General features: G+C 30.5%; 3 protein-coding genes across 4 annotated transcripts in view; 2 read left to right on the forward strand and 1 right to left on the reverse strand.

Annotated features, from left to right (window-relative positions):
- The window catches only part of LOC108761057 (uncharacterized), a 1977-nt gene extending 1512 nt beyond the window's left edge, over positions 1–465 (forward strand). Inside the window, exon 3 of the mRNA XM_018507389.1 lies at positions 189–465. Coding sequence (XP_018362891.1) covers positions 189–428 — 240 coding nt within the window. The 3' untranslated portion in view covers positions 429–465. The remainder of the gene's footprint in view (positions 1–188) is intronic.
- A 627-nt stretch (positions 466–1092) lies between these two features.
- Positions 1093–3280, forward strand: LOC108761056 (uncharacterized). The gene is made up of 3 exons (XM_018507388.1): positions 1093–1162; positions 1644–2305; positions 2586–3280. Exons 1-3 carry the CDS (start codon positions 1129–1131, stop codon positions 2811–2813), a joined length of 924 nt encoding a protein of 307 aa, XP_018362890.1. The 5' UTR covers positions 1093–1128; the 3' UTR covers positions 2814–3280.
- Positions 3281–6625: 3345 nt separating this feature from the next.
- The window catches only part of Fim (plastin-2 fimbrin), a 29683-nt gene continuing 18758 nt past the window's right edge, over positions 6626–17550 (reverse strand). Inside the window, exons 1-4 of one of the 2 annotated variants that reach the window (XM_018507386.1) lie at positions 12270–12388; positions 10065–10495; positions 8481–9693; positions 6626–7713 (exon numbers count right to left, since the gene is read on the reverse strand). In XM_018507386.1, the coding sequence (XP_018362888.1) occupies positions 7516–7713; positions 8481–9693; positions 10065–10495; positions 12270–12344 (1917 nt within the window). In that variant the 5' untranslated portion in view covers positions 12345–12388 and the 3' untranslated portion in view covers positions 6626–7515. Of the gene's footprint in view, positions 7714–8480; positions 9694–10064; positions 10496–12269; positions 12389–17550 lie in introns of those variants that run through there. The other variant, XM_018507387.1, reaches the window with a different exon arrangement.

Below are 17550 nucleotides of genomic sequence, written 5' to 3' on the forward strand. Positions count from 1 at the left end.
AAATTTCATTACACTTAATTTTTCAGTTACTGTAAACTTAAATTTCATTAACATGTGCATTAATAGTCCTTTCAGTTACAGAGAAATTAAACTTCATTCACCAATGTACATTAAAAGTTAATGAAATTTAAGAACATTTCTAACAGTGTGTGTACATATATAAATTTTTGCTTTGTACTTTTTTGCAGAGGAGATTTGTTAGCAAAATACAGGTCAATTCAAACAAATTCGAAACCTTCACTGAATTCGATGGAATAGTAAGATATCCGACTGAAGAATCCGAAATGGAGACGTTATCATTTAAAGAAATAATACAGATTAATCTAAACAGCATTGAACCCGCGCCGAATGAACTTCCGACTCTGTCCTACCCCGAACTGGTCGATTTAAATACTAACAATGATATACCAAGCAATTTTATAAATTAAAGCGACAATATATATCTATATATTGTCTCTGATAATATATTGTATATCTATATGTCACGTTACATATATTGCAGGCAAGCTATACAATTTGCTGGTATTAAATATTTAATCAAATTAAGATTATCAAATTGTAAACAGTATCAAATAAACAGTATCTTGTGTATAAAATTAAGTTCTTCTTTTCATCTTTGATCCCTTAACTCTTTTTATCCACACGCTACCACACACTTCTAACCTACTAATTCGTTTTAACTTAAAATTCTAGGGAGTATATTTTTTCTGAAAAAAGCTATGAGCTTTCAATATTTTCAGAGGCAGGTTAATGAATAATTTATCCAAGGTAAGTAACTATTATACAGTTTCGTCACGGACATTTCATGAGAGGATAATACTATTTCCTGCAACAAATTTTGGATATACTCTAGCATGAAACTTTGAACTTAAGTAATACATAAAATTTTAATTGTAACGCACAAAATTTTAGTCTTGTGCTAGGAAATATGCAATTGTAGCAAATCTGTTAAAGGTCAAAAGCAAGTGGATTACATTTCCACGAAGTCTTCTAATATAATTGGCGCTGATGCGTCGGGTGAATTAAAATGAATTACATAATAAGAATGTCCTTAACGACATAAAGGCAGTATAAAAGCGCTTTCAAGATTAAGAGTGGCGTCAAACCACGATTTATATATACGGTGATATGATCGTTGCAATATTTATACCATTCTTTTTAGGTAAGTCAACTGTTCATAAATTAACATATCATTGTAAATTTTATATGTTTCTTTATAAATTATATTTCTTCTCTTTCGTGAAATTAACTTTTAATACACACGATGATTTTCCGAACCTTTGTTACATACGATGTGTCTCAAATTAATTTTCATTACTTTTACGAGTATAAAACAGTTATTAAGTGATTCTTACGTATACTTCAGAAAATATTTTTATAAAGTTGTATACCTAAAAAAAAATAGGAAAAGATGGAACCATTTAGTTAAGTGTTTTTAGTTTCTAGAATAAAAAGTGTGTAGGACACGAATGACCTAATCGTGTGTATAAAGGTTAAAAAGTAATGTTTTTATAGCGTATGTCTTTCAATAAATAGATAATAAATGTTACAAATAAAATATAAAGCCGCGATAATTAATAATGACCTAATGATAAGAGTGATAATGTTCTATAAATTGCCACATACAAATTTTAATTCTTTAGCCGTGCAACTTCCTATCGAGGATGGTGCGTGGCCGTATGGACCAGAGTACATCTTCACTGTTCACATGAACGTGACAGGGATACCACAGTGTTCTCGTCCAGCATGCGGTAATCCGTCCGGCTATCGTATCACCTCTCGATTGCATTGCATCCCGAGGAGAAATAATACTCTGAGCTGTAGCCTTAGATACGTCGATGGCTTTGATTTTGGTATGATCGGTGAGGAAGACAATATCGTGAGCCGGCGAAAAAATATCACTGAAGCGCCTATCGAGTTATTTTTTGATGAGAAAGGCATCGAGAATATCATCACGAGCCAGCTGACGCGAATCTATGACCTCAACATCTTGAAGACGGTGGTCGAGCAGCTGCATCCCGGCGACAATTTTAATAATATCGGGGATGGCACATTTGAGGGTGAAACCGCATCCACCATAGGCAGATGCAACGTCACCTTCGATGTGTATCATCATTCTGGGGTTGGAAATCCGAACGAGACAAGATTTCGATTAAAACTATTGCCGCCGAGATTGCATATCACTTCCACAGAGACTCTTATCATCAATAAACAAACGAATCTTAATCATTGCAGCTGCTACGCAGACAGTTACTTTCGCAAATATGGTGATACGGTTGTCTATCAACGCTTGCAAGCGGATTTAGTAAGTTATCTACAACAATATTGTGAATAGTCTGCTTATATCCAGATAATTAAGTGTCTAAAATCGGATCATAAGACGTTTTTTGCGTCTAAAAGACGACTTAAAGACGTCTTATATCACAATTTTAGATTTTGTATTGTTTGGATATGTTTTTTATGAACACTTTTAACAAATTAAATTTATTTTTAACATTTTGTATCAATTTTTGGCTAATACTTCGTGCTCGAAAAGAAGCGTAAGATCAGAAATTATTCTTCATTTGTACGTGTTATTTTTTTAGGATATTATGATTAGTCATATGGAAATCAGTGAAACGAGTTTTAGTTCGTCAACAACAAGGAAGGGTATATCGATTTCAAACCACAAGACGTATAATATAATCGAAATTACAAAAATAATTTTGGAAGACATTCAGCCTGCCACGAGAGATCCGCCCGCGATCGTGAAACCGGGCGAGACCAAGATACTTGCTAATCATGACATAAGAAGTATTTCTACTTCCTATTAATAATAATTATTAAAAATGTTAATGTTATGAATACAATTAAATTAATTCTCTCTAAAAGAAAATAATAAAAATCTCTAGAAATGCAAAAAATCTGACCGAAACTTTTGCCGAAACTGAATCGAAACACTCGACTACATGTCAATTTCAACCGAAACCGAAATCAAAATTAAAAAATAGGAATTCTATGAAGGCCATATGTATAGACACGTCCATATAAATATAATATACTTTTTCTTCATAATAAATCATAATTTATTAAAATAATAATTAAATTTCGGCCGAAATCGAAAACCGAAATATCGGTTGTGTGTCAATTTTGGCTGAAGAATATAAGTACCTCTTCTTCATAAGCATCATAATTTAATTATTGAAATAATAATTACTCATATTAAAATTAATATTTATGAAGAAGAGCTATAAACTGATACGTAATGAATGTTCGTTTCCAGTTTCGGTAAAAGTTTCGGTCGGACACACACACTCTAATTATTTATATAATAAGAGAGTAAAACAATATAAAAAGTAAAAGATTATTATATAAATATCTATATATATATATAATAATCAAATGTTCTTAATATTATTTCTTTAAAAGTTTTAATTATGTATTATTACTATTATAGTTAACAGTAATGCAATAAAACTTAGTAAATAGTAAATGCACATAGTAAATTTTTTTATTTATATTTCGCATACATTAAATTATAACTAGAATGATGGACGCATGTTCACGTACACACACAATATGGAATGTGCGTGTATACGCGCGTATGTGTGTGTATACGCGCGTATGTGTCTATGTATGAAATGTATACGTATACAATAATCATCTTAATTGAGAATTATTCAATGATTGCGATACTTAATTCTAATTAGTCCAATTGCAAATGGCCCTTGAGAATTTTTGAATCGTATAATCACACACAGAGCTAATATAAACGTGTTTCAAATTTGAGTCACATTAAATTTCATTTTTATGTTTTAACCCAATTTTTTCCGTATTTATATGTGAATGCGTTGTAATTATATCCACATATACTTCGTATTCTCTTGGAATGATAATGCAACCTTGACATTAATGAATTTAATACTTTTAGGCAATAAATTTATCCACAAAAAACTAATTTGGAGAATAGAAGTAATTTATGCAAATCGTGATAACATGCATTGCACTTAATTCATTATAGATAATTTCTCACATCTTCTAACATAATTATACTTAGCATCCGTTATAATTAACAGTTGATTCGTCGTAACCTAAGTCAACTACATAATTGTAAATGCAAGAAGCATGCTAAATTTTTAATAAACCTCTAATATGCATCCCTTGCAGTAATTTTTAAAATTTAATGCACACAAATAATTACGCAATACAAATATAAATGGAGTTCGTCCCAAAATATTTCTGAGCTGAATATTATAATGCCTAAACAATATTTCGGTATGTGAATTTATATACATATTTAGTTCTATATAAATTTATACGGAAATATATAGTATTTATAAGAATGTATTTTTATGTTTTCAATGCTGAATTAAATATAATGTAAAAATAAGTTATTAATATTTCTAGCTCAATCCAGCTCAGACCGATAAGGTCTTTTTGTTACTTATTGTGTATTCATATTGCAGTCTTATTTCCAGGGTTGGATAAGTTAATGTTTTTTTTAAACTAAATTAAGTTAAAGTTAATGGCTTATAAAATTAAGAAAATTAAGTTAAAAGTTGAAGGAATAAAGTATTAACTTAATAAAAGTTAAGTTAAGATTGAATTAATTTAAGTTAAAAAAAAAAGTTAATTTTAAATGCATCAATTTTTAATTTAATTTAGTTGCTTTTAAACTTTAATTTATTAACTTTTTTTTAAATAAAAAATTTTTCTATCTCTCTTAATGCTAATATTTTTTTTCTTTTAAAGTCAAACATCATAAAAAATCATTGAACTGTTTCTAAATTAATTCTCTAATGTTTGACTTTAAAAGAAAAAAAAATATTAGCATTGAGAGAGAGAGAACAATTTTTAATTTAAAAAAAGTTAATAAATTAAAGTTTAAAAGCAACTAAATTAAGTTAAAAATTAATGCATTTAAAATTAACTAAGTTAAGTTCAAAGTTATTAATTTTTTAACTTTTAACGTTTTAACTAGTTACTATCCAACCCTGCTTATTTCACATTGTTTGTTTCTAAAAAAACTTTAATTAATAACGAATCTTGCGACTTAACTTTCACTTGATTAGAAAAGGAGTAGAGGAAAGTCGCTGATACTGACATAGGTTTTCTAAAGTGACACCCCCTTATTTCTCAGAAACTAACTATTGTACTTTATTTATTATTATTTATTATTAATACTAGTAAAATCATGATCTGTTTAGCTAATTAAAGAAGTACAAACTCATAATTCATATATTTGTGGCTTATTTCTATACCAAATCAGCTAAAAACCAATTCTATGAATCCGAGAAGAAAATTCTTACGGTGTTCTTTTGCGCGCAAATTGCGTAATTAAAATAATAGTGACTATATTATTGATAATATTATGTCATTTTAAATGTTTATAGTTTCATAAATTAGTTTTCTTTAGAATAGGATATATCTTTATTTATAAAATAGGAATGTTGGTATTATTGCCTACTATATCAGTTTTGGAGCCCATTTTGTCAGACGCTCATTTTTGCATAACTTACGAAAAACTTAATTATTGCAAACTTGCAAACAGTGTTATAAAAATTGCTTATACTATCTGATAGAAGACACTTTTTTTACTTTGTATTTATGTTTTTAAAGTTGTATTGTTATTTTTTGTTTAAGAAATATTGTCTAAAGACAAAGTGGTATGTCGGTATCGGTGACCTTCCTCTACTAATTCTTTTAAACAATTAATTTCTGAATCTATATATATCTATATACGCTGCGTGTAATAATAACACATTGCAAAGATACGCAATATTCGAAAGAAATTTGCATTTTTTAACTGTTTTATTCGCAGATAACAATCATGAATATTGTTTTAAATTCATAAATATGTTACGGTTCGAATCGATTATAAATATATTGTAAATATTAAATCATCAGAATCAGTTTTAAACTTCACAATACTTATAATGGCACGATTACAATTACTTTTGTGCGTCAACATAATTATTATTCATTGTCGTCCATTCACAAAGTACACGATCAGTCGTCGACTAATACCTTTCGCATATGCATTATATCGAATATGTTAATGACAATAGAAGCTATTGCCACGCTAATGAGAGAGCAGATTTCAGAAAAGTATCAAAAGGCCTTCTTCTTCCTATTTCAGGAATTAATTCTTGTTTAAAGCCAGACAAAATGTATAAAAAGTGATTCTCGATATTCTAGTGTATATAGAAAAAAGCATAAAGTATATAATTTGTACAGTCATTGTAAATTACGCTGGATATAAAATTCATCGTTCATGTAATATTAATGTGCAAGAAAAATAGTCAATCAAAAAGCTTTAGACCGTTATGACTTATAACCTTCTGATTGAATACTGTGAATCACCGAGTGTATAAAATAACCATTTAAATAGATCACAAATCTCTTACATCTAAATTATCAAATACGTATGTGTGTATTTCGTGTTAAGTATATATTTATGACTGTACTATGTAATTTGAGTGTTAAATTATTCTATGTATATAGCACGTATTTGCAGAACAAGATTTATCTACATAAAATGTATACAGAATAGTACAAAACTTTAATTTCTTGACAACAAAATTAATTTTTTTTCTTTGAAGAGAAAAAACTCGCGAAAATTATCATTTTGCAATAAATAATCATTTTAAAGTTCAATGATCGATGCTCTTGCTAACAGAATAAAAATTAAAATTTTTCTAAAAAATCTATTGTTGAAATTAATGCCGGTATACCCTGTACATTCTGAATTTTTGAGTATGCGCTTTGAATATTTCTCAATGGTTTCTAGCATGTTTTCTACTTGTTTCACTTGAATACTCGATGTAAAATCGATTTATACAAATCTGATATTGTGGTATATGTATAATGTAAAAACGAATGATATGATTGCATAAACAATGGAGAAGGAGAATTCCACTTTGCACAGTAAGATATGATAAGTCGCACGTAGTAGAAAAGTGTTTAGAATAAATAGTGCCGATTCAAGCGACTTACACATAATAATCTGTACTTTTCTTATCTTGTAAGTAAATACACTTTCTGGCACGAGAAATATCGGTATTCGATACCGTAAATCTTGAATACTTAGATCAAAGTTATTATCGCCATTTTATAATAATCTACTTAAAAATTATTTTAAATTTGAAAATCTTATATCGCACATACATTTAATTGACTATATGGACATATTCGTACATTTTAATCAAAAAATATCTAGACTTTATAGTAATAATGTAATTTCTTATACCAAATATAATCTTAGCATTCCTTGTTATGTATTTCGTTCGTTTAACAAACAGGGATCAAATGATATTTCATCAGATTCCAAAGGAGTTCCCCTTCTCATTTCGTGAATTTTTCCTAGCAGTAGTAATCCCTAATATTCTCTTCAAAAACAAATTAACTTAATCTAGGTATGTACAAATATTACGCTCATGGAAGAAGCGTGTGCGCAATCCGATCAAAAGTTCTTGTATACAAAAGATAAACGGCACGCGTTAGGTAGAACAACACGGTGACGGATTGATGCCGACATTATTGGCCGTTATTTACGTTGTTCTGTTGATTTTTCACAGAGTCCATATTCGGCATGTAGTCCATCGCCATCAGGCAGGCAAATACCGTCATCACCATCTTTGGCTTCACCTCGGTAATGTCTTCCGGTAACGCGTAGACACGCGCACCGCACTTTCGTGCCAAAGATATCGCGTACTTCGCATTGTCCAGATTTTCCTGTGCAACAAAAGAAACAATAGTGTTGATTAATCATGCCAACAATAAGGCGTCAAGAGGGATTGATTCATCTAGACTAAAATGTTTCACATTTTTGTGTAATCGAAACTTTCAGCTTTGAACTTCCGTGAGCAATATAGGAGAAAAATTTCCAATTAAACATTAATTATGGATACCTACTAATACCTACAGACACGGAGACAGATATTTGAACGATTTGTGGGTATAAATTATTTGAATATGCTGGATAAAATTAGGGACAAGTGTTTTTCTACCAAAATATGTGTAATGAGGGTTTGGTTTGCTAAGTACTTTATGCAATTACAGATTATTTTTATCAATCAAAACAAAAATTTGAGATTGACTTGGATTCATTAAATTTTACCGATACGATAAGTAGTATAAGTCATAAAAAAAATAGAAATCTGTAAAAGTTTTTGAGGTCTTATTTCCTCCTTTCAGAATATGATCAGTATCTCATTTAAAATTAAAAAAAATTTTGACAATATTTGATTCAAATTTATCAAAATTATTTTTGTGCAATTTAAAGTTTTGCAAGGTTTAATTAACTTGCATTATAAATTAAGGCCGGCAAAGCTCGATATCAATGATATAACGTGAGACAAAGGTAAGCATAGCATAAGTGTGGTTTTATAGGTACGATTGATCGTACCTATAAAAGTAGTTACATTACAAATCAAATTAACTTTTACATTAACTGAGAACACAAGCTCTCAAAAATCGAGAAATAAAAGCGAAAATCTTACATGTTCAGTTCCACCCTCCTTAACGAGATTGTAATTAACCGAGCCGGGTTTGATTGCTTCGATGAGATCGAGGACGACTTTGCCATCCGCTATTGAATAATCCTGGAATCCTTTGATACTGCTTTTTCCAGCTGCCTGGAGTTTAGAATTCACCCATTGAATGATTTCTTTCTCTACGGTACTTCCCTGAGTTCCCGCTAGAGATGTCAGAATCGACAATGTATATGATCTCATCAACTGCCATATCAGGGCCAACGTTAAGGTTGCATTTCCATCGTTAATATCCTTTCCGGCGATGCCCACGAGCGAGAAGTTCATCTGTTTACCTAACTCGACAGCGTAATTGCAGTTCTCTAATGCCTCCATAAACTTTCGAAGTTTTGTGAATTTCTTGTGCACCTTATTCCAATTTACAGTGCCTGGCTTGATGATATCGTACAACTGAAAGATCACTAGACCATCAGCGAGATCTGAGTAGAGCCAATTGACATGTGGTGATACGCCCATTGAGTTCATCCAATTTCTATAGGTCTTTTCCTCTCGCGTCTCTTCTAAAGATTCTAAACCTTCAATGTTGCTTTTTGGCTTATCTAATCCAGGGTAATTGTTAAACATATTGGCGACGAAGGCTAAATTGAGCTTGTAAATACCATTCACGACATCGCTAGGCGTCACAAAACTACGACAGCCCAATTTTGCGGCTTGTTGGAGCATAATCTCCGCCCTAGACATGTGATTTGGTTCCATCAAGGCTTCCAAGGTAACACCAGCCGAGTTGGGTGCGATTTGTTTGATGAGATAAGTATAAATCTCAGAATCCGTAATGTCAGATTGGAAGTTGTTGCACCGCCTGGCGATGCCAGCATTCTCCAAGTGATGATTTACCCATCTGAGAAGAATGGCCTCCGGAGATAACTTCAACAAATCTTCGATTCGTTCACCTTCCTGCAGGAGAGTAGCTAAACCAGGGCAGTTCTCGAGAGTGATCTGGTTAAATAAGCCAATTCGGATGATCTGCCAGAGCAAACCTAGCACCAAATGGGGCGAACCTTTAGTGAGATCATGGGCATCGATGTTTATGATGTTGCAGCCAATAGCTTGCGCTGAAGACAGAGCTAGTGTCAAGTTTTCATGCTTCTTGTACAACGTCAGATTTTTCTTGTTGATTGTACGCTCGTCAATGGTGTCCGGGCAAGAATGATTGATTATTTTACTGAAAAATAGATGCAAAATTAATTAAAATTTTTGATAGGTTAACTAATTTTAGAGTTATTTATCAATCGTAAAATAAATTGATAGAACTTCAATATTTTTTATTATATTTAAAAATTAATTGAAATTTATGGATGCTTGTTAGTTCCAGTTATATTTTTTTATTACTTTTAATAACATTATTTATCAATTTAAATATTAGAAAAATAGATTTCAATAAAATTTTAGAATATAATTCGAAAATAAAAATAAATTTCTTTATCTGATTTTTTAAATGTATTAATAATAATATATTTAGGAAGGTTTATATTATAGAAATAATGACAAAAAGAGATAACTTAGGACTGGATAATAATAATACATTGTACACACCAAAGCAATATTCCATCCTTAACCTTGTCATAGAGCGTCTTTCCTTCGGAATCGATAAGCAGCAGGTGCTTCAAGTCGGGATCGTGCGACAAATTGGTATTTATCCAATCGCTGAATGCTAGTTGTTCCTCGAGCCTGACAGAATGCGTAGTTCCTTCGCTGGACGCCTCGGAAATTCCACCCAAAGTCTCAAGGTTCTCTTTTTTCGACACGACTTGCTTGAACGTGGAGCCCAATTCATTGGCCTTGAGTTCCTTGCAGAGCTTTTCGAACTCCTCGAAGGAGAGCCGACCTTTGTGCTCCAACCGCTGCTTATCATCGTATTCCTCGATCATCTGACGCACTTTGTAGCCCGGCATTTTGAAACCGCAAACGTCCAAAGCGTTTCGCAACTCGGTAACGTTGATGAAACCATCTCCATTCGCGTCAATCTATCCGAGAAAAGAAATCATTAGTCCCCTTTCATCGAAAATTCGATAAAATTGCATCATGAAAGACATTTTAGAAATCATACAAAACATTCATCCTTTTAAATTTAATTAAGAAATTCTCTTTGCGTTGATATATCAATTTTATCGATATCAATGTAATTTACAAGAGAAACAAAACTTTTTCTTTTATCTTCATTTATACTAATTTTTCGTATAGCTACTGCTGAGTGATGATAATATTAGATAATGTCTGATAAAATCAAACTTGCAGCAATACCACTCTTGATAACATTGTGCAATATTTATGGCAGTAATTTTTTCACAACGCAATTTCTGTCACGTAGAAAAGATATATATTTATTACGAAAGAGGATATTGTGTACAAATGGTGCCATTCTAAAAAGATTTATTTGTTTTAAGTACGAAAATAGAATATAAAATAGAGTGTACATGTCTATATGCAAAAAGTGTTACTATTCATAATTTGACTCTTTTTTTATTGCTAAACGTTTAATTTTCATCAATTTTTAAAAATTATCATTGATTTTTAATTGTCATTAATTTTAAATAAACTTGAATGTGTTAAAAATGCATCATTATTCACACACACACGCAATTAGACCCAAGAACTAGATGTGGATTATCAATTTTAATTTCGTTATATATATTATGCGCAAATCATTTTTATTATCCTTATGGGATGTAGTAACTCCACCAAAAAGGATAAAGCATTTGGTGAATTGGTCTGCAATTAGTATATGGGGTCTAATTGTGGATAATTGTCATTACTTTATTTAATCCAAATCAAAACACATAAAACGGCAATAAAATCATCCATAATGTAATCTTTATGATCAATCATGACTATTAAATATTTTATTAATTGTTTGATATTGTTCTGGATAAAAAAAATATAAATTTTTTTTTAAAAAGTGATCCACAATTAGTGGTTTTACCCTAGGATGGAATGAATGTGAATACTAATTTCATAGAGTTTTTTAATATAGTAAATGTAGTAAACTCATTTTTTAATTTTCTTTTACAAGAAAAAACAGAGAAAAAGAAATATAAACTTTATATAATTTAAGATTTTAATTTACAAATTATACTCAAATAATTGACAAGCATATTTATTCTTTTGTGAAGTTTTGTTGTTTAAATTAATATAAATCTAATCATAACGAATAATATATAAAATAAACAATTTGCAAGATTATTTTAATTAATTTCCGCATAATTATACGTCCACCGTTAAAATCCCATAAGAAATGAATTACACAAGAAATGCATCTACACAATTCTCGTAAAGTTACATAGAAGGCTTAGCGCGAAACTAATTCACATCATGAAAAATTCCGCTAGAAAATCCGCAAACATATCTATGCATCATTCGCAGACATCATAATTTTTACACGAGAACAATGAACATACGGTAACGACATAAATGTAAACGGTGTATTTCTGAGAAGATGATGGACTTGCATCGGAGTTACTCGGCAGTTCTTTATGAGAAATGTTCCGAAAGTATACGTACCGTCTGCTAATTAATATTTTATGTTTTCGTAATATGTACAGAAAATCGAAGTCTCTGATGTCGCTTCTTTTTCATTTACAAGACTGATCTAACAAAACAATTATATTGGAAGAAAAAAATTTTTAAATTATCATTCTTTCCATCCATTTCTATTTGAACGTTTATCGCACGAAATTTATCAGAGATATGTTAGAATCTTAACTGAAGAAATTAAAGAAAATGGAAGCTGGGTGCACTCACTAACTTAAATAGCTCTCGGAAATCCTTAAAGTACTCCAGCACGACGTCCCATCTTTTCATCTCACAAATTTCCATGTTGAGAAAAAATAGGTTTCGTTCCGTAGAAAAAGGATCAAACTGTTACGACAGACTAGAATATACTGAAACTGTCATAGAGAACTTATCAGTTTTATCGATCGCGCAACGAAGTGGAACATAAGTAAAAAATCGAATAGAATATACCCAGAAGCATCAATCAGTTTTGATAACATAATAACATTAAAAAATGTTATCATGATCTTATCATAATCAATCAAGCAATTTGAAATAAAATATATCTCAAATACCTCAAAATTAAAAAACTTTTGCGAGAGAGTATTGTGTAAGTCATTTTATTTTACACATTGAGAATCATATTTGACTCTCATATTAGTTCTTCTTCCTAATTCATGTTTTTTAAATTTACGAGTCTTATTAATCTTTTATATTTGTAACAAGATTTGTATTAAAGTGTATTATAATACACTATTATAACTATAATATATAAGCTCTGAAGAGAGTAATAAAGTTGTATTTTATATAACTATAATATACTTTCTCTAATAATTCATTTTAATTATTAAACAACAAGCCAAGAAAAATTTATATATAAATATAAAACAATATTATAATAAGTGTCGAAAAGATTAATTTTTTATCGCTCTCATTTCGTCTAACCAAATCAAATAATGTTATTCGTTACGAAAGACGGCAAGTTCCTTGAGGCGAGTTTCACGGTTTTCTGATTAAGCATCTGATAAATTCATCAGTGCATAAGTATAATACGTTAATAACATAATTAAATAACCAAATTTTATCATGTTTTAATATCGATAATAGAATAAATGTTGGGAAATATTTACAAAACATACAGTTGGATCGTTCAAAAAACATATCCAACTTTATACACGTTTGATTTAATGGAAATTCTGTGGTACTAAAAATACTGTAAAAATCACGAAAAAAATATATAAACATTTTTATGGAATAACGATAATAATTCTAGTGAGACTTTATGGCAAAAAGCAAATACGTTATCTAGTTTCATGCTCTCTTATCGAAGTACATAAAACTATAACTATAAAAAATGCATCAAATATCTATAATATGTAATATATATACATAAATTTTTTATATTTAATATTAATACTCATTCTGTGTAATACAAAGAAGAAGAATTGAATAACAAAGTTAAAGGATGTGACGCATTTCCTTTTATGTCGATATAGTAGCTCTACTTATCATTTTCTCACAAAATTATCTTTCACTTCGTCACATGCAAAATGTGAAACGCAAGAAAGGTACTTCTTCGAAGTTTTTCCGTATACATAACGGACGTACCATCAATCTGCAAGCGAGAACTCGGCGACGGAAAAGGGAGTAAAAGTCCGCTAACTGAACATTTACTCTGTCGTAACGTTTCCTCGTGAAAATATATGCTTCCTGTCATTCTTTCGTTTTCCCGACGAGTTACGATTGCATTGTCACGATGCAACAAAATCATGCAATTTATGGACGCATTAGCCGAGAACGCGCGTCTTTCGCGCGTATCATCGCATATATGGTATACACAGTAGAATCCGAAAAACACGAATAGCAAATGAAAATCAATTGACCGTGAATACGTGCTGTTTCGTTTTGAGTAATCTTCTTTTTATTTTTCCCCAACAGTAGGTATATCAAATCACAATGACGAGAGAAATAAAAAACGTGCTATTATCAAAATCGCTATTATCACGACGATGAGAGAAATGATCGAGTTAGAAACATTAATACGCTCGAGATAATTCAGATTGAGTTAGAACAAACAATCACGAGCAAACATTCACAGATAAACACTCTGGTGAAAAAATGTCGCTGAAATTATTCCACGTTTTGGAACATTTCAGCGAAATTGCTGAAAATTTACTGAATTTTCACTGAAAGTGAATTTTTCAACTAACATACTGAAAAATCGTTGAAACTGAACTAAAACCAAAATTTTTCTGAAATGTTGAAATTTTGCCGAAAAGTGTTCCAAAACATGGAATAATTTCAGCGAAATTTTTTCACCAGGATAAAATCATAAATGAGCGAGTTAATAGCGAAGAGAAAAAATTGATAAAATGTAATTTGTATGTGTAAGTAGAATAATTTAATATGGATTTAAATGATACATTTTACCAAAAAGTTTGGTTATTAATATGTGGGATATTTTATGATAACGCTTCTTTGCTTTTTCTGGCAATCCACGCATACTGCTTTCAGGCAAACACGTGTATAGTTTCAAGCAGCTGGCATATATAATGTATCGTATTAAAGTACACACCTGCCGTCGATAAAGTACCAAAGTGAACAAGTTTTTATTATGTTCGTACGACGACGTTATCTCATAATGTATAACACTTTTCATTTTTCTCAGTGAATCAATATGCGATACGTAATAATCCTATATTGGTATTTCGGGAAAAATTTTATATTGTATTACAGGTAAAAAAGATTAACAGAGCGAAAACATTTTATAATTCGAAAGAAATATACGAATGTTAAAGTACTTACTTTTTGATAAACAAACAAGTTTTTTAAAAAGACTACTATCATATCTTCCCAAACAGCACATAATATTCATAAAATATTTACAAAATATTTATAAATATTTATAAGACTTATTTGAAATAATTTGTAAATATTTTTGTGGTCTTAGATTACACAGATCATAAACATTTATTGTAAATATTATTAGATATATTTATGATAAATATTACATAAAATATTTAGTCTATATTTCAATAATATATTTCAAATAAAGCTTTATATAAAATATTTACATAACATTTCAAATAATGAATAGTAATAAATATTTATCATAAAGATTCTATGCTGTCTGGGTTGTTTATCATAAACATAAAAATCTCCTTCTCTAATAATTATTTCTTTTTTCATAAAACATGATCACCATGAACCAATTTACATTGGAAAATACAAACTCTTTTTCTTTTGCGTGTGACGGCCTATGGAACTATTCATTAAACAAGGTACAGCCTCACGTTTTCCCTGTATATTAAATCCGACCAGATAACTCTTATACGAAGCGTATACTTTTTTCTCGAAATATATCTATTTGGATAAAGTACAAATCGTTCACTCCATTATTCGGACGATAGATTACGGGACACCCTGTAGTATACCGGGAACACACTCCCCCGGGGTCAGACTCTCTTTCTTCTTTCGCTTTTATTCTGAGAACTGGTTTCCCCCGGCATCGCGTTGCACATTATGTCCACGTCTCGCGTTTATCCACGGAAATCATGGTTAAATTACCGCGTGGAAAGAAAAGAAAGAATCAGTATATGGTATATAGAGCGGTGCGTCGCGTCGATACGCGCGATACGTTAATACACAATCACAAGATTAGGGCGAGTGTCTATACGTTCATTGTGCGAAAACGAGTTATAATATTGGCCTTAACAACAACAAATGTATATATACTCTTTGGCATTACTTACTCGGATGATGGCTTCATCGCGCGAGATAAACGATAAAGACGAAATTTTTTAAATAAATAAGATAACAAAGAAACGAGATTAGTGAAAAGCGTCGTTGAGACGCGGACATTAATTATTATTTAATTGGCTGATGCAATTTTCAACGGTCGTTTCTATCAACATCGCAAAAATTTAAGCAATTATATAACTACAGATATAGTTTTCCTGATATTTATCCTAGAATAAATTTTATCAGAACTGACGATCTTTATCTTATCTTCTTTATTTTTTGTTAATCTTAGTGACGATTATCAATAAAATGATCTCAAAGTGTTGTCTATTGATAATTGCAGATTTTTAACTGATTTTAAGAGACAGTAGACAACGTCTTATGAGAAATAATATTATCCGTAAATAATAATTATAGATTTACGCGCGATAAAATTTGCATGCGTTACTTCCACGTGGACATGTCTAAAAATGAATCAAACGACCATGACGAGTAAATGCAATTCTACGAACGCCTCATAATCGACTATTCGATTTTCTCGCCTCCAAGGCAATCCTATTGCTACGTCATTTCAGGATTCCTCCTACGTGTGCACATTGAATTCGAGAAGAAGATTACTACATCATTCGAAACTAATAGATAGACAATAAGATTGAAATCTCTCAAGGCTTCAATTTATAAATCCAAACTCTATATATTGCATATGAAAGAACAAATCTTTTCCAGTTTTATAACAAAAATAAAAAATGAATATAAATATATTTCATAATTAAAATAAGCAATACAATTATATATAAAAAATTGTTTTTATCAGACAACTAATATTAATATGCACTTATTATCATATTATTAATACCACCAACAAAATCAGAAAAAAAAACACGTGAGGTTTTATATCTAGACGTGCCTTGCGGAATTTGTACGATCATCGCTGACGGAATTCCAAATCATTGCGGTTAGTCACCGGAAGAATATATGACTAAACGATATCTACTGATCAATAACAATACTAATTTGCTTCTTAAGTGAAATACCATGCGACTATTAAAGCCGCTGAAGTAACAGTTATATGTATACTAAATAACGTGTTATCTCGCGCACATAAAAGATAACGATTAAACGTTATTAAAATACATGCGTACAAAAGTTAGCAATTAAATTCTTTTTTTAAAACTGTAAGTCGTGAACTTTGATAATTAAAATTAACGAACAATATAAATTTCTCGATATTATAACATTTTCCTCAGTTTAATATTTAAATAAGAAGCAAAGTAAAAGAAAGTGTAAAATAAGCTATTTAAATATTGCGTTCATTAATTATAAATTATTCTGTTCTTAGTGTTCGTTAATTAATAATTTCTCTACTACCTTAAATGATTCTTATGCATAATTATATTCCTCCTGTGAACATGTGGTGTTGAGAGGCAAGAGATTGTCTCACTATATATATGTATATATGTATAAGTTCGTGACATTGACCTTGATCTCAATACTTTTTCGATAGCGTCATCGTTGTCACAATTTCCAGAGGCTACTCACACGCTCGTCATTGTTATAAACTTACATATGAACACTATTCTTATATATGTATATAGGTATAATTATCACGCGAAGCGTACCTACCTTACATTGATAATAAATAAATTGCCAATGTATCATATTATAACTGCATGTAAGTGACGTAATTGTATAATCGAGGTACCATAAGGCCGGAATCAGAACCTCTGTGAAGCTGGCCCTACTTTTTTCAAAAATTGAAAAAATAAGTAGAGTTCTGGTTGCCCCCCCC

Source organism: Trachymyrmex cornetzi, unplaced genomic scaffold (assembly GCF_001594075.2).
Source record: "Trachymyrmex cornetzi isolate Tcor2-1 unplaced genomic scaffold, Tcor1.1 scaffold237, whole genome shotgun sequence".
Taxonomy (NCBI): domain Eukaryota; kingdom Metazoa; phylum Arthropoda; class Insecta; order Hymenoptera; family Formicidae; genus Trachymyrmex; species Trachymyrmex cornetzi.

Excerpts from the sequence above, each read along its gene's own strand:
- LOC108761056 (XM_018507388.1), top strand. The coding sequence starts at position 1,129 with ATGATCGTTGCAATATTTATACCATTCTTTTTAG. Across the intron at positions 1,163-1,643 it reads ATTTATACCATTCTTTTTAG|CCGTGCAACTTCCTATCGAG; the intron begins GTAAGTCAACTG and ends TTAATTCTTTAG. Across the intron at positions 2,306-2,585 it reads AACGCTTGCAAGCGGATTTA|GATATTATGATTAGTCATAT; the intron begins GTAAGTTATCTA and ends TTATTTTTTTAG.